Below are 26,683 nucleotides of genomic sequence, written 5' to 3'. Positions count from 1 at the left end.
AAGTGATGAGTTTTGAGCAGTTATAGTTAAATTACATTACAAACAAAGGTAATACATTTCTCTCATTTAATTTTGTGGTTAACAGCCAGCTCTCAAAATGAAAACTGAACAATTGGCTTTTATAAGCCGGTATGAGCTAGTCCAGCATACCACTGGATTAGTGTCCCAAAGGCTGTCAGATTCAGCTTCTCCTTTCGACGTTCTAGATTTTAGATGAACTACTGACAGCATCAGCAAGGAGGTGGAGGGCCTCTGGTAAAAGTAAAAGCACATAAATCCTCCGAGCATGCCAGGGAATAACTTGGGGTTCGTTCTCATTAATGTAAAGGCTATCTACATACAGCAATGACCATCGTTCTTTATAATTTCAGCTTATTTTTTCAAACTTCAGTCAAGAGCGATCTTCACACCCAGGGTGTGGTCCATGAAGGAGGGGGCCAGTGGATTAAAGCGTTTAAGCGGTCTTCTTCCTTCCCAGCTGGGTATCTTGGCCCACTCTTAACAAAAGTCTGAGCCGGGGAAGAGGAGGGTAACTTGAATAGCCAGGTAAACATCTAATGATTTGCCCAGGGAGGTCCCAGGTACCAGAACTCAAATTTAATTTCTTCTACCCAAACAAGGATTAGCGAAGATCAGAACCAAGGCGCTGAGAGGTTCCTTCGCCGCCACCCCAGCTTTCTTTAGCCCTTTGACCTGTACGGGTGCTCGAGAGGCCAGAAGTCTTCACCTGCCTTCTTCCCCTAGTTTTACCTCTGGTAGCACTCCAGGCTTTCCATTCCAAGTGCTTTGTCCTGGATAGGAACTACAAGAGAAAAAAACAGGTAGCATGTTTCAGCAGCTCTGATTAACTAGCCTTTACTCGTTCTGAGAGCTTACGCAGGCTTTTTGTTTCTCTGCCATTCAGTGGCTAACATTAGGGAGTTGGGTTGTAAGTCAGACCTACTAGTTCTGGCAAACTAGTTGGTGGAGGCAGTTTGCTGAGACTAGTATCTAGGGCTTGGGGAATACATATCTCTTTTTGTCTCCCATGGACAGGGAACTCATTAAGTATTACTCATCGGATATTGAGAAAATCTTTCTGGAACAGTGACCTCCTGAAGGCCCTGTGCCGAGTGCTAGACTGAACAGCTCTGGTACCTGCCACCTCAGGCACGAGGCTGTCGTGGGTGCTGACTGGGGGGCCCGCACACTGATGTTTAAAGGGAGCATATGTCCACCTACTGAGAGATAGGACCATGGATTCCTGGCCCTGCAGTCTTTCTGATTGGTATTTTGCTGTCTGTGAAGAGGATGCGAGTTCTGCCTGGGCACCTTCTCTTTAAGAACTGGCTATGTACACAGCTGCTTCAGTTGCTGGGACTGAGAGCTCTGGGCGGAAAGGCAGATGAGGGCTCAGGGTTATGAAAATAGCTTTGGGACTCCCCCTGCCTGGGGTCTCCAGGAGCGAGGCTATTCTTAGGAGGTGTCTCTGCACTGAAGGAGTTTTCTTTGCCACTTGGCCTGAAGGACTTCTTTTTGAAAAAGACATTTGGACCCCAGTCAAGTCCCAAACTGCAAAGACATGGCCAATTAGGCTGCTGGGCCGAGTTCCAGCCAAGGAGGCAGGCTCGGCCTTTCAGTGCTCAGCACAGGTTGGAAAGCGATTCTTGGCCCATGGTCCCCTGGCCTGGTGGGATGCAGGAAGCTGGTTCACAGACCATGCCCCTCTCCTGATGGAGAAACCATGAGTCAGCCTATCCCGTTCCCTCCTGCCCTGAGAGCCCAGCGCAGACAATGGCAGGGCAAAGCAGGAAGAGGGGAAGAGGAAGCTGTAGAAAAATAAACATTTCCTTGCATTTTACTTGGAACAGAACATCATTCATTTGTGGTGTGCTAAGATCCACGGCATCTCCCACGTGCCCCCCTGCTCTGTTTCCCTCCTCTTGTGTAGAAACAGATTCTTTCCTTACCTGATGAGAGTCCAGGGTGCATCCTGTGGAAAAACAGGAGCAAGATATAGAAGGTAAAAGCCAAGCCACCAAAGATCACGCCACAGACCAGGAAACTATAGCTGCCCTGAGCCTGGAATATCTGCCAAAGGGGAAAACACAGAGATACAGACCATCAAAACCTCACATGAAGATGTATTGGAGGAAGCGGCCTTCTCAGGCCTCGGCAGGTTTTTCAGTCAAGTTCAGGCCCATCACACCAGAGGATAGAAACACGGGTAGGAGGGACATCTTGGCCTCGTTTCAAGGTTATGTTTCTGTTCTGGAGGTGGCAGAAATCCTTCTGTATGGCAGAGGTTGGACCCAGTGACCCCTGCAGTCCCTTTCAACTCTGTGTCCCGGAACCTTTGAAAACCTCCATATCCTCCTTAAAACGCCAATCCTATTAGGTGTTTCTATACCCTCAAGCCCTGACCAGAACTCTGCAGAGGAGATAGATATATATATATATATATATATATATATATATATATACACACATATATATATATATACACACACACACATACATCCTTTTATTATATATATATATCCTTTTATTATGATATATATATATATCTTTTATTATGGAAAATTTAAAACATATGCTAAAGTAGCATATGGAATTCCCATGGACCCATCACCAACTTTAGCAATTCGCATGTTTCCTCTGTACCCCTCACTTCTTCCCTGCACTAGATTACACTGAGGCAAATCCCAGACATCACGTCATTTCAACACAGAAGGTATCATAAGGTGTAGCTCTTCCTCCTGTCCAGCAAGGCAAAAGGAAAGGAGAATCAAGTAGTGATTAGAGGGATTTTGGAGACTGAAAGACCTAAGTATGGACGTCATCTCTGTTGGTTATTAGACGTGTGACTGAAGGCAAGTTGCTTAATTTCTCTGAGTTTCAATATACTCCTTTGTAAAAAGAAGCATAACAATATCTACATTATAGTCTCCCATAAAAAGTAGATGGATTTTTTTTTTCCTGATGAACAAACGAAACATGGGTATGTTTGCAGAGAACTGGGTGAGTTGGCCCTTGATCAGGGCAAGAGTCCGGCAGGAAAGCTGGGCCCTTTGTAGAGGGACCAATGGCGAGGAGAGGTGGGGCAGGGAGTGGTGGGTTGAGAGGGATGGAAAGGAACTCCGTCTGCAGCCCAAACCCATCCCAGGCTCAGAGAGCTAAACATTCCCACAGGGCCCCCTGGCCCTGCTCCCAGACATGGCTCGTGTTTGCTTTGGATGATACCTCACATCCCTTCACATCTCCAGGTCCCACATTTGGAGGCTCAGCTTTCAAGGGTGGCTCGGAAACGGAAACAGGTGACATGGACAGAGTGGGGCCTCGCTTGCTGGGTGGGAGGCTCAGGGAAGGGACAGCCTGGGTTCAGAAGGGGGCCGGCCATGTCTTCTCACCTGCCTGGAGGAGCGCGCCCCAATTACTCCCCCCACCCCGAGTGTCCCCACATACCGAACCAACCAGTATCTGGAGGACCATCTCGCCAATGCCTGCCCCTGTCACCAGCACTGTGGTCGCGCAGCCTAACCAAAAGAGAAGGATTTGGCTTAGTAATAGCAAGTTAAGGAGACAGAAATCTGCTGGCATGATCTAGGTTGTTTCCTGGAAGCTCTTGGAAAGTGGTACGGCTGCCTAAGAGGAGTACTTTGGATTCCTGAGATTTCTCAGACTTCAGCCCTTAACTTTGCTTAGGTCCTACTGTCATTACATCCCTTCCTTGTTCTGAAACCTTCAGTTACTCACAATTGTCTTAAGTGTAAATTCCAAGCTGCTTAGCCTGGCTTTCAGGGCCCTTCCCAATCTGAACACCAACTACCTTTCCGGAAAGATTTCCTGATCTCCTCTGCTAGGCAGGCTAGTATCCTCCCTGCCCTGGCATCGCACTGACCAGCGGCATCTCTGATCAATCCCGAAACATGGCACAGACCTTCAGAGCCAGACTTGGGTTCCAAGCCCGCTACGTCACCTACCAGCCATGGGACCTTAGGCAAGTCCTTCCCCTCCTCTAGGCCTTGGTTTCCTTCGGTAAAATGGGCATGACAACACCTCGTCCTCAGGGTTGCTGTGTGGATAACTGATGCAATACAGAGTGCTCAGCAGGGCGCCAGGCCGGCTCTGCACTTAAACCCTTCAACGCTGCTATCAGGATAGGTCCAAATGCTTTAATGTGGTTTGCAGGGCCCTCTATAATCTGCCCCCGTTGAGAGCGCAGACTGTCACACTATCTGCTTGCAATCTACCCTCCAGCCGAGAGAAACTCTCTTCCGTTTCCTGACCCTGCACACCCTCTCACCGCCAGCCTCCGGTACATGTCTTCACCCCCTCCTGAACATTCCTCGTCCTCCTCTTTGTCTGGAAAACTCCTGTTCATGTTTTAAGCTGAGAGTTCCATCATGATCTTCTCCCCCAAGCCCCCGTCCCTGAACCTGGATTAGCTGCTCCTCCTCTGTGCTCCCTCAGCCCCCCGCCCCCTACTCTCATATATCCCCCCACTTGCTTACCAGGCAGCCTCCCCCCTAGGCTGGAAGCCCATGAGAGAGGATGTGCCTTGAATTTTAGCTCAGTGGCATATACCACTGCTTATTATTAGCACAGTGGCCAAAGTATGGTAGACACTTAGTGTTTTTTGAATCAGATCACCATCATCTCCTCTGGCCTTCAAATTCCTCGTTTATCTCACTTACGTTTGTACCTGTCTCTGTGCCTTTGCCCTCACCCTGTTCACTGCCCCTGCCCCACCCTTCCCTGGAATGCGTTTCCTTCTTCCTCCAAGTTTCCAAACCCTGGGCCAGCTCACATTCCCTCCCCTCCATGAAGCTATCTCTAGATTCAACACTGGTCAGTAGCACCCACTGTTTATTCCACTCATACATTCAAAAACCTTTCAGTACCTTCTGTGCATCAGGTACTGTGCTAAACACTGAGGATACGCAGATGAATAACTAGAGTTAACATATATACTGAGCATCTGTTAAGTCAAGAGCTTTATAGTTCCTCTAGTGCACAATACAATCCTAACAGGAAGGCATTTGCACCCCAATTCTGCACATAAGAAAACTGAGGCTCAGAAAGCGGAAGGAAATTGAATTGCACAAGGTCGCAAAGCCAGAAGGTGTGGAGGCAGGACTGACCTGCAGGTGCTGATGACCTCAAAGCCCATGCTCTTGCCCTTGTCCCTTGCTGGGGCATGCGGGGAGCATGTCGTCAAGGAGAGGACACAGGTTCAAGAGCCTTGGGGTGGGACAAACACGAGAGGCAGATACAAAGGAGGGGGCCACACCTTCCCAGCGGAGTCAGAGAAGCTTCCCAGTGCAGGTGGAAGGGGAGGGACTTGAGCAGGCCGATCAGAGGGTGGGATGGAGGAGAGAGGGGATTCCAGGAAGGGGGTTCACCATGTACTAATGTGGAGCTACACAGCGGGTTCTGTACCATCAGGGAATAGCAAGGAATTCAACACGGCTAGAATGCGGGCTCTGAGGGGAAGCAGGGGGAGAGAAGGCTGGAGAAAGGAAAAGAGCTCCACAGAAGATATGAAGGCTGTGAGCAGCTCTGTGTTTCCAAGCAATCCCTCTGCAGCCGGGCAGAGGACAGCCCAGTAAGTGCTCCTCACCCTGGCTGCACGTTACAATCACCGAGCAGCTCTGGACCAGTTACATCAGGCTTTATGGAGATGAAGCCAGGCAGGGGGCTTTATTACAAAGGCTCCAGGTGATTTTAATGTGGAACCAGCAGTGAGAACCACTGGTGGAGGCAAATCTGAAGGCCAGGAGACAAGCCAAGACCTGTCAAGGCAGGGATGGGGGTGATTAGAAATTACGAAAAGCTGAGCACCCTTAACTATTCCAAACAGGTTAAGTGGTTGATAAAGGCCTGAACTAAGGCAGGGATGGTAAGAAAAGAAGAGGACAGATTTGAGTGATCATTTACAGCAGAACCAACCAACATAACATTACTATTATTAAACTCTAACGTTTGTTAATCACTTAAAACCTCTGTGGGGATATACTATGTGACATGTGATACCAACATTCTTTCATTACTTCATTTACTCGTTTGAAGTTTGGGGATTATGCTTTGATTTCAAGGATCCCTGTCTCAGGCTCAACTCAGCGGATGAGTGGGATGTAGCTCTAATTGCTCTGATCCCGCCGTACCCCCACCTCCCGCCCCGTACACCAACTACCCCCACTCCTGCTCTAAAGAAATCACTCATCTTTAATGATGGTTTTCCAACACTCTGGGGCATCTCTGATTACTTCTGAGGGTAACATTAAATGTTCAAAACATAATTATTTTTAATTAACTTTTTTTAAAAAAGATCTTTGCAAAAAAAAAAAAAAGATCTTTGCTATACACACTTGGGAGGCTACAGAAAGGGAAGGAGACTAGTTGAGAGAATCTGTTTCCAACATCAAAGAAGCTATGTCACAATCCTGAATCATTGTTCTAATCCTCTATGTTTCGAACAACATCCACCAGAATAACAAAGCAAGCAGGTACCTTTACTCATAAGTTATAAAATCCCTTTCCTATGCTATAACTTCCCCTGTGCAGCTTTGCTTTACTTTGAACTTGGAATTTTCAGCACATGCATGTTACACAAAATGTTAGCTGTGGGGCAGTAGACACTACTATGGGGAAAAAGAAAACGGGAAAGAGATGCGTCCTGCGTCTCTGTGGTCTGAAATCACGTGATCCAGTATAAGGTTGAATGTGGGGGAGTCACGTGGGCCAGAACAAACCACCCCCCTCCTCTTGTAAACCTGTTCCCACCAGAGCCAGGAGGGGAGCATTCACTTCCGTAAGAAGCTGGGGCAGGGGCCTTCTGGCTGGAAGACCCCAGGGAGAGGGCCGTGGGGGGAGGAAGCAGCACCCGGCCGGAGGGAGCGGCTCTTGGGAGGGCGGGAGGCTCACCTTTGTACTGCAGGATGTCCTCGGTGTAGGCCAGCATGCTGGGAAAGGTGCTGCTGAGGAACAGGCCAAGGCTGGCTGTCCCCACGAACAGGAAGACGACGTTGTAGGAGAAAACAAGAAGCACCAGGAACGTCATCACCACGCCGACCTGTCATAGCGGAGATGGGGCAATGAGAGATTGGGGAAAAGCTGGGTGGTCCCTGAGAAAGGAAAAGCGGGAGGCAGTCTCCTGACTTGACAAGTTCCTCGCGGGCTCCAGGGGCAGCACTGTGTGACCAGTGCACGGCCCTGTGGAATATGTGGGAACTGCACCTTCCCCAGTTGGCCAAGGAAACCCTGAGAACAGGAGAAGGGGGAGAGGGGAGGCATCTTGCAAAGCGCCTACCCCGCACGCTCAGGAAACGCGTCGCTCCCGCTCCCCTCCTGCCAGCCGGCCACTCCACTTACAGACCAAGCCTTGAGGAGTCACCCTGAAAATCTCTAGACTTGGGAAGTTTTAAAAACACGTAACTCTCTTATGTTAGCATGCGTGACAGAAGACTGAGAAAGCCCAGGGCGAGTTAGCAACTCTGCCAACCAACTCTGCTCCCCCGAGCCAGCCGTGGTCCCCTCCTCAGACAGCCTGGCACAGACTGGCTCTCAGCCTGCTTCCCACCTGCCCACCAGCCCCTCATCCTCACCTTCCCTATATGGACACACGCTCCCTCTCCCCTGCCCATCTCCTTCCCCAGCCAACTGTAAGCTCCTTAAAGGCAGAGACCTCATCTTACAGAACCCCAGCAGTTCCCTGCAAGGCCTCCGCACAAGTGTTCTCATTAACCAGTAAGTGGTGGTTGAGATCCAGGAGAACATCGAGAGCAGAGGACCCTTAACTTTAAAATGAGCGGAATCTGGGAAGAAGTTGCAGTGAATTTGAGAATTGGCAGCTGCAGCACCCGGGAGCTTGCTGAGGGCTGTTCAGCTGTGATCCCGACAGGCTGCCCACGAAAAGCACCTGAAAAGCCTTAAAACAATTCAGACACCCAGGTTCCCCTCCACACCTCCCCCTGTTCCCCGAATCAGAATCTCTGGGGTAGGGGCCCAGGAATCTGTGTGTTCCAGAAGCACCTCCAGTGGGTCTAATGTATTTGGGAATCACTTGCTCTAGGATAGTGTTTTCCCAAACTGGCTTGATGACATAAACCCCCAGGGTGTTTGTAGAATATATAGGTTGCTAGCCTCTCCCCTGGACATTCTGATTCACGAAGTCTGAGTTGGCCCCAGAAATCTGATTTTCCTTCTTAAAAACCAGCACCCCGGGTGAGTTTGTCAGTGCCTAACTCATTTGGAGGCTTCAGACTTCCTTCTTTCTCACAAACCCAGAGGCATACCAACTCTCTTCTCTCTAGGCAGCTGGCCTCATGTGCTACAGGAGCTGGCCACCAGCAGCCCCTGTACCCTCACTCTTCTCTGCCTCACAGACCTGAGGAGTCTTCCTGCCTGCATCACATCACCCCAGCTCCACAGAACAGGGGCCCTCTTCTTACTGAGCTTAGCACTTCCTTTGCCTCTGCCCTTTAACCCCTCTCCCTGGGCCTCCTTCATTCACTTACTCTCTGACATGGTATCTTCACAGGCCGCCTCCTTACAGGCTTCCTGCCTTTCTCCTCTGCCTACATACATGCGTATACCACCCAACTCCTGTCAAACAAGACTCCTTTCAGCTCAGACATATTTGCAATTCTCACACCTCCACTTCCTTCTTCTCACCCTCAACCTCCTTTTTTTTTTTTTTTTTTGTCCCTGCTGCGCAGCTTGTGGGATCCCTGGACCAGGGGTCAAACCTACCAGGGATCACACCCATGCCCTCTGCAGCAGAAGCACGGAGTCCTAACCATTGCACCACCAGGGAATTCCCACCCTCAACCTCTTGAGTTTGGCTTCTACCCCGCCCCCCAGCCCCACCTCCCATCTACAGCAAACGGAAATTACTTTCTTGAAAGTCATAACCAGCACATGGCCAAATCCAAGGGCCTTTCTTGGGGCTCATGATCTTTGACCTCTGTAGCTCCTACATTATTTCACAGCCCTCTCTCCACTAGAAACTCAACTCAAGGAAGTACTTTCTGACAGTGGATTGCACTTCCTGGAAAGGTAGTCTGTCTAAACACCCTCCCGTCACTGGGGGCTGTTTAGACAGACTGTAGACCCCTTTGGAAGGGATATTATAGAGGTGATTCAAGCCCTGGTTGGAGGCTGGGCTAGACAACCTTACAGGAATCTGTAATTTGGACCTCCTTGTCATAGATGGTGGCATGGACACATATGAGGGCAAAGGTCTTAACCCACCTCTCAGGCCCAGACCTCCTGCCTCTGGAACAGGCCAGTTCCTTAAAGGCCATCCGACATGCCAGTCTGGCTACTTAAGAATCATCTGGGAGAGCTGCAAGACGTAAACCCCCAGGGCCCAGCCCAGAAACGGTGATTCTGAAGGCCAGGGGATCCCTGGCCTCCACTGGTCACAGGGCTCTGACCAGCGGGGCACCAAGGTGAATAAGAGAAGATCAAGGCCAGCACCTGCTTCTCTTTGCAGGCTGTCAGCTGGGATCTGCTCCAGATACAGCACTAATCGCCTCCCACAGCCCCTCTCTTCAATGGGTACAAAATCAGAGGTCCAGAGAGGGGAAAAGACTTTCCCAAGATCGCACGATCTTGGATTTCCATCCTTTCCCCACCAGCACCTCTTTCCTCACCTCTCCTCTCCTCCCTCTCCTCTTATATTCCCCACCTGCTGGCAGAGTCCAATTCCGAGCAAATGTCCTGGGGCAGAGGTAGCGCCAGGAGTGAATGGTTCTTCTGGGTCTCCAAAAGATGAAAGGAGGCCACTTACCACATTGATGAAAACCATGGTGGCTGGCTTCACTCTTGAGGATATGGGAATGGAGATGAGCCGACCTAGGGTGATGAAGCCCCAGAAGAGACTGGGGAGGTAACCGGCCACCTTGTGTCCCACGGACAGCGGTTTCTCCACTGCATAGCTGTACACAAAGGCGGAGTATGCCCCCTGTGGGGAGACAGGCCCTGCTGAGCCCCTGTGTGCACCCCCGCAGAGGAGGCCCAGCTGGGGCAGGCGTGGTATGGGCTGGTGGGGACTGGTCCAGCTCCTAGAGGCTTAACTAGGGGAGGGCTTGGAGCCGAGACCACGTGGCACACGCAGGCCTGAGCTGAGAGGGGAACCTGGGCACCACAGCTCACAGATGCTACCTGTGGGATCCAGGAAAGTGTCTCTGGGTCCCCACAGGAGTCCCGAAGGGTCTGGGCATGCAGGCTCTGCTCCCCACTTCAACCAGAGCAGAGTTCCACTATATGCCTTATTTATGAGGATCCCACAGGTTTTTTGTTGAAGGAAGGCTGCTGCAGCTTAAAAAAGTGTGTATAGGCATCTCATTTTACAGATGAGAGGGCAGAGGGAAGTGACTCGCCCAAGGTCACACTGAGAGCTGGAAGTCAACCAGTACGGTCACGAGTACTTTCCACCAGGTCATCTAGGTTTTTAGGGCCTTTTCTTTGGAGAGTCCCTCATATGGCAACCAGGTAACCAGCCATTCGAAACTGTCCTAATCTAATCCTTAGAGATTTCTGGAAAAAAGGAACTAAATAGAGTGACAGAGGTCACTAGTGGACTGAAGAGCGGGGCCCAGATCCCGCCTGTAGCTTGTTTACCATGTGGCTTGTGAAGCCCAGGCTTGGAATGTATTCCAGGAAGCAGAGTCCCCTAGGAATATATGGCGTGACCTCTACCTGCGGGACTAGGGCACTGCCCCTTTAAAAGATGTGGGGCGCCTTTACTCAGTAACAAACCAGAGCCCTCTATCCACAGAGTTCATGAAAATAAAAACAACTGAATGAGACAGGAGACCACAGTTCCAAGGGGCTGTATTCAATTCTGGAGAGACTCTCCCCCAGGACTTGTACTTGGTTTAAACGTTTGGATCCACTGTACTACAGGCAAAGTCTCTAGGAAACCTCCATGCTCCCCCTTTCGCTCACCGTCCCCAGACTTGAGGCTCAGGGGGCCCAGGGGGCACCCAATAAGGGGCACCCTCCGAGGGCAGGCTCACCGTCAACCCGTCGGTCATGAACAGGACCAGGGCGGCTGTAATGTGGATGGCGAAGAAGGAAGAAGGGACTCCTTGGTAGTTCTTCCTCTGACAGCAGCTGAACAGGTCCTCATGCCCTGGATGAGACACGAGAAAAGCAGGGACAGGTCTCAGCTCCTTCGCCATCCGTCTGTGCACCCAGGGACAGTGGCTGGCAGTCAGGAGAGCCCTGGCAGGAGGGGAGACCACTGACTGCCTCCCACCTTCTCCAGCTTCCAACTGTCCATTAGGAACAGCCCCTGTCCATCTCAGTGCTGCTGGACGCAAGGCTCAGAGAGGTCAGGTAGCTCACCGAAGGTCGCCCCGACGGGGCTAGGCAGGACAGAGGCTGGAGCCAGAAGTCTGCCTTCCTCATTCTCTTGGCCAGTTTACTCCATCTCCCAAGACCAGCAGTGTCAAGGGATTGTCCCCAGCCATGATCACCTGTGATCTATGTTCTCTGGGTGGGAGGGCTTGCCAGGGAAGCCTCAGCATGGGGCCATAAGCCTGAGAGTTTATTACAGCCCCCACCTGGGTGAAACTTTGGGGGCAGCGAGGAAGTATCTTCCTTCTCAGGAGGCTGTGTCTCCAGGGTAAGCTCATCTGCAGACAGGAGCAGGGGCCTCCTCTGAGGGCAGCAGGTCAGCAGCCGCTCTTTGAACAGCAGATACAGCACAGCCATGGGCACCGGGAGCTGGGGGTGGGCAGAGGGTCAGGAGAGCCCTGTTCCCATTAGGCTCCCCATTTCCCACGCCCGGCCTGCGGCACACCCCCCCACAGGTGCCTTGATCCTGGGCGGGCTTGGTGTAATTCCTGCCCGATGTTAACCACAGTCATTTCCCTGAAAAGACAAGTAGTTGTCACATGCAAAGCTTGGACTCACAGTGGGCCTCGGCTGGCACAGGAGGCGCTAGAGACAAACTCCTTTCTATCACCCTTGTCCTGAGCAGGACCGGAGCACGGCCCCTCACACACATTCGTGCTGGTAAAGTGTGTGATGCTTTACAAAGGGGTTTGGCTTTTGTTCACCACAGTTCTGTAAAACGTGCTGCAGGGAAATCATTAACCCCATTTTCCAGGTGCGGCAACTGAAGCTCAACGTCGTCACTTAGTCAAAACCTATTACAACTGGAAGAGACCTGAGAGCGTTTGTGCCAGTCACACAGCTGACTTGAGGCAGAGCTAGACGGGCACCCGGGCATCCTGATTCTGACCAGTGCTGTCTCCATGTCACGGGCTGTTCTGGGTGATGTTATACCTGACGAAGGCACAGAGGCTGTCCTCAGGGAAGACAGAGACAGGGACGCCTTTAGATTGAAAACTGCATGCTACGAGCAACACACACCCAGAGCCCGGTGTCATGTTCACGGATGTTTATGTGAAACTGCTTAGGTTTCGTGAACTCCCCAGAGTAATGAGAAATGTCTCCTGCTCCTGAGGTTGCCTGGAGAAGCCTCCACCACCTCCCTCAGGTGCCTTGCCTGTGTCTAACCACCCTCGCTGCCAGGAAGCTCTTCATCAAATCTAATCTCTGCCCTTCCTGCTGCAACTTCATCCCAGCTCCTTTTGCTTCAAAAAGAGAGGAAACCCAGAGAAGTGCGGACGTGTCCCAGGAGCTAATGGGTTCCTCTGGGCTCGCAGGCAAAGCTGGCCTAGTAGATGGACATCGGCGGACTACCAGCCCCTGCCTGGTGCTGCTCTGGGGAAGCCTCCCCCTCGCCTGGAGGCAGGCTGGCTCACATAGGCATTTTCCCAAGTCACCTGAATGCCACCCCTGTGCTGACACCTCCCTGTGGGCACCTTGGGAGCCTCCCTCCACTTATAAATAAGTCAGACACACCCCAGCAGCATCAGAGCCATACATTGGGCCTGAATGGAGGAGATAGCCCCCGCCCTCAGGAGTCAGCCCCCGCCCTCAGGAGTCCTGGGTCTGATGAGGGAGGTGAAGCCCTCCCTCTAGTCTGATGGGGGAAGCAGGAAACCCACACGCAGAGGCCTGGGGTAGCAGAATGCCTGGGTGAAGGCCAAGCGGAAGCAGCTGTAAAAGAGGTGTGCTCACTCAGGCTGGGCTTTTCAGGGAGATGGGTGGTGGGAAGGACTTCACAGAGGATTGGCTGACATTGCCAGCAGGAACACACCGAATCTTTATAAGAAGCCCATTCAGGGAAGGTAGGCTCCACCTTAAAAGCCAGAGAATGCCAGGTGGGTTGGCCTGTGTATGTGTTTGCCCACATGCATGCACAGCCCATTCTCTTCTGGGGTGGACTGTTTATCTTCAGACACAAACCAATGGAAAAAGTCCGGAAATCCTGCAGCAAACAAAGTGCCTTCAGTCTGTACCTCATGCGGCAAACAGGCTTAAGCTGGCTGGACCTTCTGGCTTCCTGGTCCCAAAGTCTCAGGCTTGACATTGTACTGACGGTGCTCTTTGCCTTCGTAGGTCCCCTTTGGAGGGCACAAGCCCAAAGCGCCACTGTTTTCAAAGCAATGATGGGCGTGGGCAGCGAAGAAAAGGGGCAGAGGGAGAGGGGTATGTTTTCGAGAGCCCCCGGTGAAAATTCTGGTACAGGCCAAGCTCCAAAAGAGAAGGAAAAATGAGCAGTGACTGTGGGGCAGCTGGTAGGGGCTTGTGCTGGGAGTCAGCGCTCCAGCCTGGCCAAGCCTCTTACCAGCCACTTATCAGGCTCTTGAGCCAGTGATGGTATGACACCCCTGCCCTGCTGTTTAGTGGCACTGGGCACCCGCAAAGGCCTCTTTCAATGCTACGTGTGTGGCATCACTCTGAGGCCCAACCTGCCTGCCTTGGGAGGGGTGACAAGTCTGCCTAGAGCAAAGACAGACTCCAAGTCAGGGTGACAAACCACGTGGCATCTCCATCCCATAGCCAGGCAGATGGCCACCTGGAATACTCCCCACCCCAGTGCCTGCTCCTGGTGTTCCCCACCATCCTTCCTAAGCTGGAGAGGAGCTGGGGGGGAAGTGTGTCCCACCTCTCCCTCTAGCCCCAGCCTGGGCTAACTTGGGCCGCAGGGCACCAGAGGAGGTTTCTCGCCAGAGACCACAGTCAGTCCTGACTTAGCAGGGGAGGATAAGAGCTGGGGTGCAGAGGGCCTTGGGATCTGACCCAGTCACAGTGAGCTGGTCTCCCTGTTCTGCTCCCACCAGGGCAGCCTTGGCAGGCAGGGTCCCTTGGAGGTCATCTTGTCTATCCTCCAACCTCCACAGGGGCCCATCTCACAGCAGGCACAGGAGAATCCCACCAGTGACTGAGGACCCTGGAGAAGAGCATGGCATGTCCTGCAGTGCTCTGTCCCGGGGTCTATATCATCTGGCCTCAGGAAAAGAGCTGGCTCCCCAGGGAACCTCTGATGACTTGGAAGTTGACCCTGATCTCATTGTGCTAAACCTGCTCACTGTTCTACCTCCCTTGAGAATCACAATCCCAGGATGTCACAACTGAAGGACCTTAGAGGTGATCTCCTGTGTGAACACAGGCAACTCCCTGTGTTCAGGTGACCCCCCAGGGGTCAGTTCTCCCATCTTCTGGCCAACCTGAAGGCACATCGCAGCCCCAGTACATGTCTCAGAAACAGAAGAATCCGTCCTGGGAGGTGGTATGGACTGGTACGTGGGACTGTCCACTAGTCCCCACCCAGCCCTGCCCCAGTGGCACTCACATTGATCAGAGCCATGATCCAGAAAGCGTAGGACACGCGGGTCCCTGCCCCGTCCTGCGGAGTCAGCCCAGGAAGCGTCTGGTTGGACCACGGCCGGGCCTCAGCGTGGTGGTGGCCCAGGATCCTGGCGGCATGGAGCAGGTGCCTGCCGGAGGTGGCGTTGGCTGTGCCATTGGCAGGCAAGCAGTTGGCCTCAGATAGAAAGGGGTCAGCGATGAGGGGGCTCAGCAGAGCACCAAAGCCCACAAAGAAATGGAGAACCTGGGGAGGGGAGAGCATCAGGGTGAGTGGAGGCACGGCTCAGGCTCTGCCTGCCCCTACCTTGTGTCCCGTCTGGGGAGCCCCTGCCTGGGAGCAGTAGGGGGTGGGAGGCAGGAGACATGAGACGTGAAACCCTGTCACCACCTTCCTGCCTGAGATAACCTGGTGACAGTGGCCAACCCCTCCTTCACTCTTCTTTCCCAAAGCTTAACCCCCAGCTGGGGGCTGTTCCCCTGTTAGCGTCCACCAGCTAACACCCCAAAGGGGAGGGGACTTAACACAGGGAAGGGCTGGACTGGAGTTCTGGGTAAGGGAGGAGAAGGAAGGAAGAAGATACAGAGCGAGAGGAGGAGACAAGAGAAAACAAGTCCTCCCGTCACGCCCCTTTCCAATTTACAAAGAACCTTTTCTCACTAGCACCTAGATTCCTGAGACCACCTGCAGGCAGGGGTCACCACTCCATGTTAGAGACGAAGAGACCCAAGTGCAGAGATAACAGCCCAGCATGGTCCAGCTGGAAGCGGTCACACTGAACTTGACCCTGCTGCTCTTCCGGGGTCACCGTCCTGGCCTCGGGGAGGAGACGCCCGGCCCAAGGGAGAGGGCTGAGGGAGCTCCCCTGTGCCCTGCCCACCCCCAGCCCCACGCCTGCTGGGGGCTCACCTGGAGGAAGACCGCCGAGTCCTTCTGGTAGATCCTCACCAGCTGCATGTTGGCCACAGTGTCGATGCAGCCCATGGCCAGGCCCGCCAGCGCCATGACCGAGGCCAGCACCTTCACGTCGCGGCAGAAGGGGATGGCGGCGAACACGAGGGAGATGGCCAGAGAAGAGGTGAAGAGGGCCCATAACGACTGGGCCAGGCTGCAGTGGCGGAGGGTGCAGTCAGTGGAGGGGGCCAGAGCCTTTCAAATGAAGAGCCCCCCAACCCGTCCTCCGCTTGCCGGGTGGCCCCAGGGAAGCCGAGACATTTCCCCCACCCTCTGGTCCAAGGGCAAGGGGAGCTGTGGCAGAAGCTCTGTTACTTATCAGCTATTGGTCATGGGCAAGGTGCCTGGGTCTCCTCAGATAATCCCTACCACACAGGGTGCTTGTGAGAACTACGTGATGCAGCGGTCCCCAACCTTTTTGGCACCAGAGTCCGTTTTTTGTGGAAGACAATTTTTCCAAGGACCGGGGGGTGAGGGGGATGGTTTCAGGATGATTCATTACATTTATTGTGCACTTTATTTCTACTATTATGACATCAGCCCCACCTCAGATCACCAGGCATTAGATCCCAGGGGTTGGGGACCCCTGATTTAATGGACATTTCACAAAGCGTAACTGCTATTATTGGACTTACAAGTGACTTTGTATCATTTACTTTAAATCGTTTGCTTATAAACAATTATATGCGAAGATATTTCCATCTCTCTCAGGGAAGGTGTGAGGGGAATCAGCTTGGAGCACCTCCAGGGAGCCGTGCCACACCCGTGAGCCTGGCGGTGAGGCCGGGGAAGGCTGCAGAGCCCTCCCCACGCAGGAACAGAGCACGCCAGGCCCTCTGCAGGCAGCAGGCCTGAGCTGCCCGAACCAAAGCCCGCAGCCGAGGTACTAGGGTAACTTGGAGACCCCTCTGTGGGCAGAGGTGTTGGACTGTGCGCCTGGCAAGCGTCTGAGTGGTGACCTTCCCCCAGAGGAGGAGTGAGCGAAAGAGCAGGCGGAGGGAGTGAATGGATGCGTGAACGCAGGGATGAAGCCTTAGGCTCCGTCAGGTCTTTCGGGTACATGCCGTTCAATCACCAGACTCGAGAAGAAAGAAAGGAAGCCTCGTATTTTCTGGGGCCGGTCTGAAAGGCTAACGTGGGGGGAAGGAGAGTGGGCAGCGAGAAAATTCTGGAAGAGAGAGGTTGTAGAGGAAGCGTCTCAGGTTATGAGAAGGTGGAGAGCCCCAGGCGCAACGGTCTGGCTGCCAGACCTGGAGGGGTGGGGGTGGGGGTGTCAGTATTTAATGTCAAGAAGACCTGCGTTCCCAGCTCACTGAGGAAAAGGGAGAGGCCCCAAGAGACCCCTCAGACTGGCTTTTCCAGAGGTTCTTGCCTCTGACTCTGCTGGCTCTCAGCTTTTCACCTCGTCCCATCTTTGATGAAATCCTTTATCAGAAGGGCTCTGCTGATAGCAGCAGTTCGTTATTTTCTCTCGTTTCCAGGCTGATCTGCTGGGGAGATCACCGATCAAGACCCCTGCCTGTTCCCAGCTCAGAGCTGTGTGTAGGGGGCCGGGGAGACTCACTTTACCCCAGCCACTAGAAGGAGAACAAAAGGATCGTGCTGTGGGGAGGCCTGTTCAGGTCCCTCCCAGCACCACCCCTCCCCATTCCCCAGGCTTCCGTGCTCTGCCAGCCACCAGCACTGACAGCCTGGGCCCCTTACCAAGCTTCATGTGTTTCTGCTTCCTTCTACCTGGTGGCCTGTCTCACTGGTACTGGCACAGAGGCGATGCCCACACCTCCGCAGCCTGATAAAATCGACAGGCCTCTCAGAATAGCTCTCTCTTTCCCCTTCCTTTCCCTGCACAAGATCGACTAGGCAGCCTCCTGGGTGGCCTGACTTCAGGGATAGCAAGAGGGTCCCCATCTCCCCCTCAAGTGTTCCCTGCTCTGAGCCGGTACATGGGCCTGACATTGCCACCATCTCACTCACCACTTTGCAGTAAAGCACAGACACCCCAAGTACAAAAATGCTCTCTGGAAGAATTAATGCACTATTAATGCATTATTACCCTGAAAAACCTGGACGAGAGTGGTTAACTAGTCCTATAGCAGAGTCTTGGGGGAACTGGACCTGGGATCAGGGAACTGAGGTGGGCAGGAGCTGTGGGAAGGTATGGGAAAAGAAAGGAGAACTAACATTACAGTATGTGCGAAAACAACGAACACTTGTTTACAGTGTCCAGGGCATTTGGTGCACATGACAATGCTGGCAAGGTAGACCTTGCAGTTGTGCCTCTTGTGACCCACAAGTCAACTGAGGCTGAGAAAGGCTAAGAACGTAGCAGACAGATGCTGGACCCAAACCCAGGGCTTCTGACTTGTTCCCTATGCCATGCTGCTTTCCCTTGGAGGGGTGTGCACGTGCGTGCGTGCGTGTGTAAAGAGACTGATGCTGGGCCACAGACCCAGCCAGGCTGGAGAGGGGAGCAGCCAGCAGGGAGCAGGAGGCCTGACCCTGCAGAGCCTTGGTCTTAGGGAGCAATGGCAAACAGCTATAGCCGCTAGAACAGGAGCCCCCAGTGGACCCTCTGCTGGTGTCCTGGGAGCTCCGACTGCTTCCAGGTAACTGGCTCCACTGCAAGCCTCTGCTGCATCCTGTTCATTGTGGGTCCCCATGCCTGGACTGTGCTTGGCCTTGAGGTGTTTGATCCAACGTTGCATGAAATGGGAATGCTTGAGAAAGGCTTGTCTTATCACCCCACATAGCTTGGCCTGGAGGAAGGGATTAGAGACAGTTAGGAGGTTGATTTGGGATAGTATGGGGGTGACAGAGAGAGAGCCAGAGATAGAGACAGAGGTAACAAGATAAAAAATCTTGTGGGCCAGGTTGCCAGGAAGGTGCTGAGTGGAACAGCAGAGGCTCAGGAGACGGGCATGGGGTTCAGGGAGGGCTGGTGGCCAGTGGGCAGCCCTGTCCAGACCTCTCCTCTCTCCAGTTGGTACCCTCTCACCTTGTTAATCTAGAGAAGGACATTTGATGCCCAAAGGGGGCTCTTGTGTCCCCAGGTCCAGTGACAGGCAGGAGAGAGGGATAAAAAGAGGACAGGAAGAAAGGAGAGGCTGGAGGGAGGCAGGCCTGGGAAGTCCCCTCTCTGCTACTCCTGTCAACCTCAGGGCCGTGGTTCGAGCTTGCAGCCCAGCCTGCCAGCTGGGTTCTTGGGGGTATTGGGCGGGATGGGGGGTGGGGGCACGGGGGGAAGGATGGAGACCTGTTCCTAGTATATGGGGACAGCGACACCACCACAAACCTTGGGTCTGGATCCCGGGCTGCCCACCTTCCCCAGTTGTTTCAGAGGGGCTGTGCCTGGTCATTCCAAAAACCAGCCTGAAGAAATTTCTTTAGAATGATATGTTGTTGCCAAGAAAAAAAGGAGTCCTAGAGACATCCCAGAGCCAGAATGAAATACACTAATGGTTTGGTCAACGGCCCCTTCCAGGAATGTGGGTAATTGAAAATTACAGAATAATAATGTCATCGCAGCTTTGGCAGCACGAATGTGGTGGGATTTGTACTCAGAAGACTGGTCCTAGGCCCACCTCTGCCACTTCCCAGTGGGCAGCTCAGGGCAAGCTACTTACACGTAACCCTTCTGAGCCTCAGTTTCTCTGCTGTAAATCAGGGATAGGAAGCACTGCCTCAAGAGGCTGCCGTGGGGAGGGAGTGACGTGTTACAGGTGGTCCTCCTTCGCTCACTCACTGGCAGCTGTCCACCCCACCCCCCGACCCCGGGGCCACCCACACCTCACCCCCTCTGTGCAGGCCCGAGGCTGCCCCAAAGAGCACCATCAGGCCCAGAGAAGCAGGCTCGCTGGGCAGCAAGGGTCAGAGAACTGGAGCCAGCTCCCGCCCGACACGCCGCCCCCTGCCCCGCCCGTTCCTGCTGCCAGGCCCTCTGAGGTGATCCTGGGAGGCTGACCCGGAAACTGCCAGAGTGGCACTGAGGACCAAAGAGTCCTACCCCTCATTTTACAGATCAGGAATTGGGCCCAGGCAGGGAAGAGAGCAAGTAACACTGAGTGGGGGCCCAGTTTCCGACTCCCAATCCAGGAAAAGGCCAGCGTGGTGTCATCTGAATGTCCCTCCCCTGGCCCTGGGTTCTAAGGTTAATTCAGGCCAATGAGAGGAAGGGCCCCACTCTCCCAAGACAGTCCAGGGAACCCTTCCTCAGGAAGCCTGAGAAACGTTCAAGTTACTTATTAACGGCTCCACACAGAAGGTGCAAATGGGCGCGGGAGAGCAGGGAGCCAGGGCCGCCCTGCCAGGCTGCTGTGTGACCTTGAGCACACTGCTGACCTGTCAGCCCCGGTGCTCTGCCTTACCCAGAGGGTACATGTGCTCACCTTGTCCTTGAGGGTGCCTGCTCTGGCCTTCCTGGTTCTGTGAGGACAGGAGAGGCTGCTTGGGAGCCTCCAAAACAGCGGAAGGGTTTGAGCAAAGAGTAAGATGTCAGCCAGCTGTCCTGCCCTCCACGGCCCAGGGGTGGGGAAGAATGCCGCTGAGGGCCAGCCCTGTGCCACCGTGGGGAGTGACCCCTGGGCGGCACGGACATTCGCCTCACCTGTTTACCTCAAGGGACTCCCCCTGTCCGCCCTGGACAATCTCCTTCTCTGAGGGACCAGGGGAAAGGGGCAGAATGCAGGACCAGGAGGAGTCAGAGGCCTCCCCACCTCTCTCCACCCCAGGAGGGGCAGGCAGTCACCCAAGAGAGGAGTGGGGCTGGGACAGGAACCGCCAGGAGTGAGGGCAGGCTGGAGACTGCAGCTCAAGCCAGGGCGAGAGGGGAGCGGTGACCCGCTGAGGGAGGGGCAGGGGAGAAGGTCCCCCTCTAACTGGGTCACCCCCCACTGACACCCCAGCTTGTCCGACACCCTTTGTTAAGGCTGGGGGGACCCAGAAGGAGGAGCAAGGCAGCCTGTCTTTGGGGGGATCCCAACCAAAGGCAGGCTGCCTTGTTAGACTCAGATCAGAGCAGCACCCTCCCGTGACAAGGTTCCCTGGCCCCACGGGTGCTGGGCCCGCAGGGAGTGCTCCTCACACACTGGTTAAGCTCGCTGCTCTGTCTGCGTGCAACACCTCTCCCCACATTCTTTGCTTGCATGGCTCTCTCCTGTCATCCAGGTGTCAGCTCAGAGAGGCCGTCCCTGACCACTGAGCTAAAGGAACCCCAGCTCTGTAACTCTCCATCCTTACCCTGCTTTATTTCCTTCCTTTCACTAAAATGATCCTCCAGAATGTAAGCTCCATCAGAGCAGGGACCTGTGTCATACTCACCCTGAAAACAGGGTCTGGCTCAAGAGATACTTGTTAAATGAGTGAATGGAAGGGTGGGATGAGTTTTGAGATTTTTTAATGTACAAAATTGAGATATAGTTAACATACCATAAAATTAACCTATTTAAAGTGCACAATTCAATGGGTTTTTTTTAGTATATTCAGAGTTATGAACTCATCACCACAATCTAAGTTTAGAGCAGTTATATCACCCCCCCAAAGAAACCCCTTCCTCATTTCTCTCTGCACCCCACCCTCAGCCCTAGGAAACTACTCATCTACTTTCTATCCCTATAGATTTTCCTACTCTGAACTTTCACATAAATGGCACCATAACTGCATGTGGTCTTTTGTGACTGGCTTCTTTCACTTAGCATGATGTTGTCAAGGTTCAACCATGTTATAGCATGAGTCAGTACTTCACTCCTTTTTATGGCTGAATAATATTCCATTGTATGGAGAGAACACATTTTGTTTGCCTCTCCATCCGTTGATGAACCTTTGGTTTGTTTCCACTCTTTGGCTACTATGAATAATGCTGCTATGAACATGCAGGTACAAGTTTTTGTGTGGACATATTTTCAGCTCTTTGAGGAATATACCTAAGAGTGAAATTTCTGGGTCAGATGATACCTCCCATGTAGAGATGGGTTTTTAAGCAAGAACCATGTCAGGTGTCAGACCCCGGGAGACTTTCAGCCCAGGTTTGCTACATGCTGAAAGGTGGACAAGCTGCTGGAGAGAGAGGCAGAGGCTTTCTAGATGGGAGACCAACCAGGGTCTGGCTCAGAGCAGGGAACTGGCTTTTGTATTGTGTTCCCAGAACGGCACGGGGCCAGCATCCTGGGGACTTAGGTCAGATAGTGGCCTGGGGAACCTTGCATGGAGACTGGGTTTCATGCAGTGGGCAGGGGAGAGTCAGAGGTGGTGCTTGGGAAGGCAGGACTGCAGGAGATTGAGAGAAAAAGAAAGGTAGAAAGAGGTAGTTAATATAGCAAAGAGAAGAACTCAAGCCTTCAGTTAAGAGCATGCGTGCAGAGGTGAGGCCCAGGTGAGGCTGGGAAAAGATTGGGGAAGCTGAAAGCCATGTATCTGTCCTGATGCCTTTGAGATAAAGGGGTCTCCCAAACTGCCCAGGGTGGTTAAACAGGTCCCCAAGAAACCAGGAACAAAACCCTAACCTTTTGTCTAAATACCACTCCCCTTTCCTGTCTGACAAAGCACATACCCTGCCAACCAGGTGGCTTTGGGTTTTTCTCTTCTGTGAAAGGCTTCCTGCTCTCGATAAGCAAGATTTTTCCAAGGAACGTCTAGTCCAGGTTTTTCTGTCCCTAACTGCACCCTTCTCCCTCTTGGCCTGCTTATGGTGGCCTCCTTCAAGATCTTTGTCTATGTCAGAAGAGAGAGAGAGAGCTGGTCCCATCCTGAGTGGAGGGCTCCCACCCTCCTCTGCACCCACTCTAACATCAAGGCTCTCCACATCCAGTCCCTATGCATGTCCCTATGGAGGCGTCCAGAAACCCTATTCAGCCCTGGAACTCAGTCTGGGCCAAGGAGTAGGCAGGACTTGAGCAGGAACCCTAGAGAAAGAGCTGCCCTGACTCTCCTTTCCCTGGTGTGTGTCATCCCGCACTTTCCGCCACTCCCCCGCAACAGCTGGCCCTCCTGTCCCAATTTGCTAAACCAACCCCCCACTCGAAGTACCAGCCTGGCCGCACCAGCAGTAATCACTTAAGCTGAAAAGCACTAGCAGGGCTATTAGCATTTTAACTTGTGGTGAGGCCCCAAGGAATCAAGCTTTAGAGGCTGGTTTCAGGGCAGGTGGAGGTTTTCTTTGCTTTGGGGAATGGGGGATTGCGATGAACTATCCAGCCCTAGCTGGGCAATGACTCCTGTCTACATACAGGCCACCCTTGTGATATCCCTCTATTTCCACTGAAGTCTACTTTGCTCTTAACCAAGGGAAAGGGTTAAGTCCTGGGGTGGGAGGACTGAGGTTCAGAATTTAAACCTGAACCACGGATGGGACCTACTCCCCCTACTCCACATGACCTCCACCCCTCAGATCCCAGCAGGAAGCCCCAGAGGCCCTCAGTTTCCTTCCCAGGAGTGTCAGCTCAGGAATACTCAGCCCACAAGCCTCCACAGGGATACTTATTCTATGCCTTTGCCTGCTGAGTATACGGTATAACTTGTACCCTGCAGAGTGGAAGCTGACTACTATGAGTCAGCTTGCTTTTTTATTAAAAAACAAGAGGCATTTCCAAAGTATCTGGTTCTAGACACAAATGTGTGGGTTCATATCCTGGCTAGCTTAATAGCTGTGTGACCTGGGGCAGGTTTCTCAACCTCCCTTATGCACTAAATGGAGATATTTGCACTATGCGACAGGGTTGTTGTGAAGGTTAAATGAGTTGATGCAAGTGAGGTACTAAGTAAGAACAGTGCCTGGCACTGCCTAAATGCTCAATAAAGCTAGCTATTTTTGCTACCTCAATCGTTCTTCTTTTCTGTGAGCCGGTTTCCTGCGGCAAAATACTCTCCACTGCCGGTTCAGAGCCCCTTGTTGAGTAAGGAGCCCTGAGGGAAGCACAGTGCAAGTAAGGAATAGCTGGCCCAGTTGGGCGTGTATCTCTGCTGTTTTCACAAAGCCTGGCATGCCAACCTGCCATTTAGAATTATCTTCATTCCCCTTCCTGTTCTCTGCACCACACAGGTTCCTAAAAAGTGCCAGGTAAGGGAGCTTTTGTACATCAAAATACTTAAAAACAAAACCAGAAAAATACCCTGATTGATTTCTAATTAAACATCTTGGCAGAATCAGAAAGGATCTGAAGCTTTTTCTTAAGATTTTTTGAGTCCCCCATGCATCGAATCCTGCACAAAATCCGCAGAAACACTAGTGTACACAAGGAGGCTTGCTTCTTAAGAGGAGAATTCTTCGGTTTACAAGAGGATATTGGTAGTGGGGATAATCACTCCCGAATTGATAATGTTTTGTCAGTCGAGTGGCTTAAAGTGGGGTCCATATGTGTGGACACCTCTGCTCCTCCCCATCAGCTCTAGAAGTGCGATGGAGGGGAAAACCCACCTCACAGATACCTCTACCAGTGAGCCGAAGGGCAGAGCTCTTGCCTAGAACAGTCCCCCAGAGGTTTCAACTGTGGTTTTGCTCCCAGGCGTCTGCTTGCTTGAGTCCATGCAGTCCAGGAAACCACCCAGCCAGGAGCCAGGACTAGGGAAACCTCCAGCAGCCTCCGACTTGCAAGTCATCCAGCCCCTGCTTTGGGTCTGCTCTCCCAGCTGCACTAGGAGAGTGAATCCTGCTGCCTTTCCAAAGGGCTCTGTGGAGGTGGCCCTGTCAAATTTGAGCCAGGAGAATGAGGCTCTGCAACGGTATCCAAAGGGGCACCTCTAGCCAGGCAGTCCCGAGCCCTGACCTGGAGCACAGGCCAGGGAGGAGAAACATGGGGTGGGGAAGTGAAGGTGGACGCTGCCACCAGAGACAGAGGGTCTCCCTGCGCCTCCCCTGTGCATGTGCCACCTCCAGGGGCCAATGCAGGAGCCTTGGCTCTCTCAGGAGCGGGACCACACAGGACCCACCAGCGCCGCGGCCACCCAGGGGAAGAGACCCCGTGTCAGCTGACCTGGAGCTGAGGATCTGAGTGGCGCCCGCCCCAGGGCACTCTGTCCAGCTGCAGCCAGTTCTGGCACTGGGCACGGCCCCTGAGGTGACACTCCCTCTCCTTCCACCTCGCTTCCAATTGTACCCACCCCCCGACAGCAGGGGTTACAGACCTCAGATCGGCTGTGCAAGAGGGCGACCCTCCCACCTCTGCGAACTCCATCACCCCTCTCCCTGGGGGTGTGGGTGGGAGAAGAGGGGTGAGAGCTGGGTCTGTGTCCTCACAGAGGTGAGTGAAGGCAAATAAATAACCCAGAAGTCACCTTCGGTCTCGGGAGAGAGTTTTGCGGGGAGAGCTGGGGTGGGGGAGGGAGGCAGCCCTCCAGCTAAGGTGGGGCACGGCGACCGGAGCGCGCAGGGACAAGCGGCGGCCCGAGTCCCGCGCGGGCAGAGCAGAGGGCGGCGGGAAGGGTCGGGCAGGGTCGGGGCTGCGGCGCTCGGGCGCGCGGACCGGGCACTCACGTCCTCTTGAAGACGCCCCCGAGGGCGCTGCCCAGCAGGAGGCAGAGCTGCTGCGAGAAGAAGACCCAGGAGATCTGGGGCAGCGAGCTGTGCGTCTGGCAGCGCAGGTCCAGCAGCGTGGGCCCCAGGAAGGCGATGCACAGGCCGAAGCTGAAGAAGACGCTCCAGTAGGTGAGCGTGGGCTGCAGGTTGCGGCGGAACAGCCCCGACACGCGCACGTCGCAGCCCATGGCCCCGGCTCGCCGCTGCTGCTCCGGGCGCGCGCGGTGCCCGAGTGCCGCTTCGCCCGCAGGAGGGCCGGCCGGGCTGGGGAGGCCGGGGCCGGGGGAGGGGCGGGGAGGGGCGGGGAGGGGCCGCCCGGCGAGGGGCCCCGCCCTCGGGCCCAGGGAGCACCGGGGGCTCCTGGGCCGCCCGTGGGCACCGCGTCCGGGCCCTCGCCTTCCTCGTGCGGTGCCAGGCGCCGGCCTCCCCTCCTTCCTGAACTCACGTTTCCACCCTCCCCCGGCTTCGGGAGACCAACCGGGAGCCGCTCTTCACCCCACCCCCCTCTCCCACCCAGCTCCGCGTCTCTCCAGCCTCCTCATCCAGCCCCGCAGGGGCGGAGGGGCCTGGGCGCCCATTTTAGAGCTGGGCAAACTGAGTGCCTGAGAAGTCCTGTAAGTACACCGAGAGGCTGGGGAGCGGGATCTTCTAGCGCTTCTCCGGAGGCTCGGGGCAGCTGCAAGCCCTCCCCGGACACCGATCTGGCCTGTGCTTTGGCGGTGAAGGCAACCCCGAGCCCGAGCCCGAGCCCGAGCCCTTCCCCTTCAACCTAGGGGCTTCACAGATGGACTTCGGGGGTCTGACAGCGCCCCATCTTCCCCTGAAATACAAGGCAAAATCTCCTACATCCTTTTTTTCTTGGCAGAGTATTCATGGCTTTCACCAGAAAGGCAATCACTCTAAGCTCTACAGAAGGGCCTGAGACAGGTCTTCACCTGGCACGTGTCATCAGCGCCCTGTACAGGTGCAGGATGGAGGAAGATGTAGACCTTCCTCTAGACTCCATCTCTCTCTCTTCTTCCTAGCTGGGGGAAGGGTAAGGAGAGGGCGGGAAGAGCAGGGCAGTGACTTGGAGGAATTCTGAAATAATCCTCTAGGGAAAGAAAAAAGAGTTTTAAGGAAAGTTGCTTTTTTTGCTGCAAAAAGCTGGATGGGGGGTGGAGTGGGAGAATGTTAGACTTCAGACTGGGAGTCCTTCCAGAAGCCTGCAGCTGACACAGGCTGTTACTCCCCCCAGGTGGCCACAGGGGCTGTTGGGTCCGGTGTGGCTCTGCTCACAAGGGAGCCAGACACATTTCCTGCGCTGACCCCTGGAGGCAGAGCAGAAAGCCCCTTCAGGGTCTCCTCTGCCCAGTTGTCCTAGTAGTGGCAGGAGCCATGACATCATGACTGCTTGCCCACCAAGGGGACCAGGGCTGAAAGAGCTGAGGAGATAGATGGGTGGATGTCCCCATGACAGCTTGGCATGTGGTGAAGGCAACCAACTTCTCTTGCAGGTACCGGTCCCA

The 26,683-nt window shown here is 53.9% G+C and overlaps 1 protein-coding gene across 3 annotated transcripts; it reads right to left on the bottom strand.

Moving 5' to 3' along the window:
• Positions 1-582: 582 nt before the first annotated feature.
• MFSD4A (major facilitator superfamily domain containing 4A) lies at positions 583-25,441 on the bottom strand. Of its 3 annotated transcripts, XM_057730152.1 has the most exons (10): positions 25,134-25,441; positions 15,626-15,824; positions 14,702-14,962; positions 11,556-11,718; positions 11,007-11,122; positions 9,776-9,949; positions 6,907-7,054; positions 3,445-3,515; positions 1,950-2,070; positions 583-802 (listed from the first exon to the last, which is right to left on the bottom strand). In XM_057730152.1, exons 1-10 carry the CDS (start codon positions 25,361-25,363, stop codon positions 747-749), a joined length of 1,539 nt encoding a protein of 512 aa, XP_057586135.1. In that variant the 5' UTR covers positions 25,364-25,441; the 3' UTR covers positions 583-746. The 3 variants fall into 3 exon arrangements, with proteins under 3 accessions (XP_057586135.1, XP_057586138.1, XP_057586136.1); XM_057730155.1 differs by lacking the exon at positions 9,776-9,949; XM_057730153.1 differs by lacking the exons at positions 583-802; positions 1,950-2,070 and adding an exon at positions 2,491-2,738.
• Positions 25,442-26,683: the final 1,242 nt, after the last annotated feature.

This window comes from Hippopotamus amphibius, chromosome 3 (genome assembly GCF_030028045.1).
Source record: "Hippopotamus amphibius kiboko isolate mHipAmp2 chromosome 3, mHipAmp2.hap2, whole genome shotgun sequence".
In the NCBI taxonomy this organism is placed as follows: Eukaryota; Metazoa; Chordata; class Mammalia; order Artiodactyla; family Hippopotamidae; genus Hippopotamus; species Hippopotamus amphibius.
Note: the sequence above shows the minus strand (reverse complement) of the source record. Positions and strands in the feature narration are given on the sequence as shown.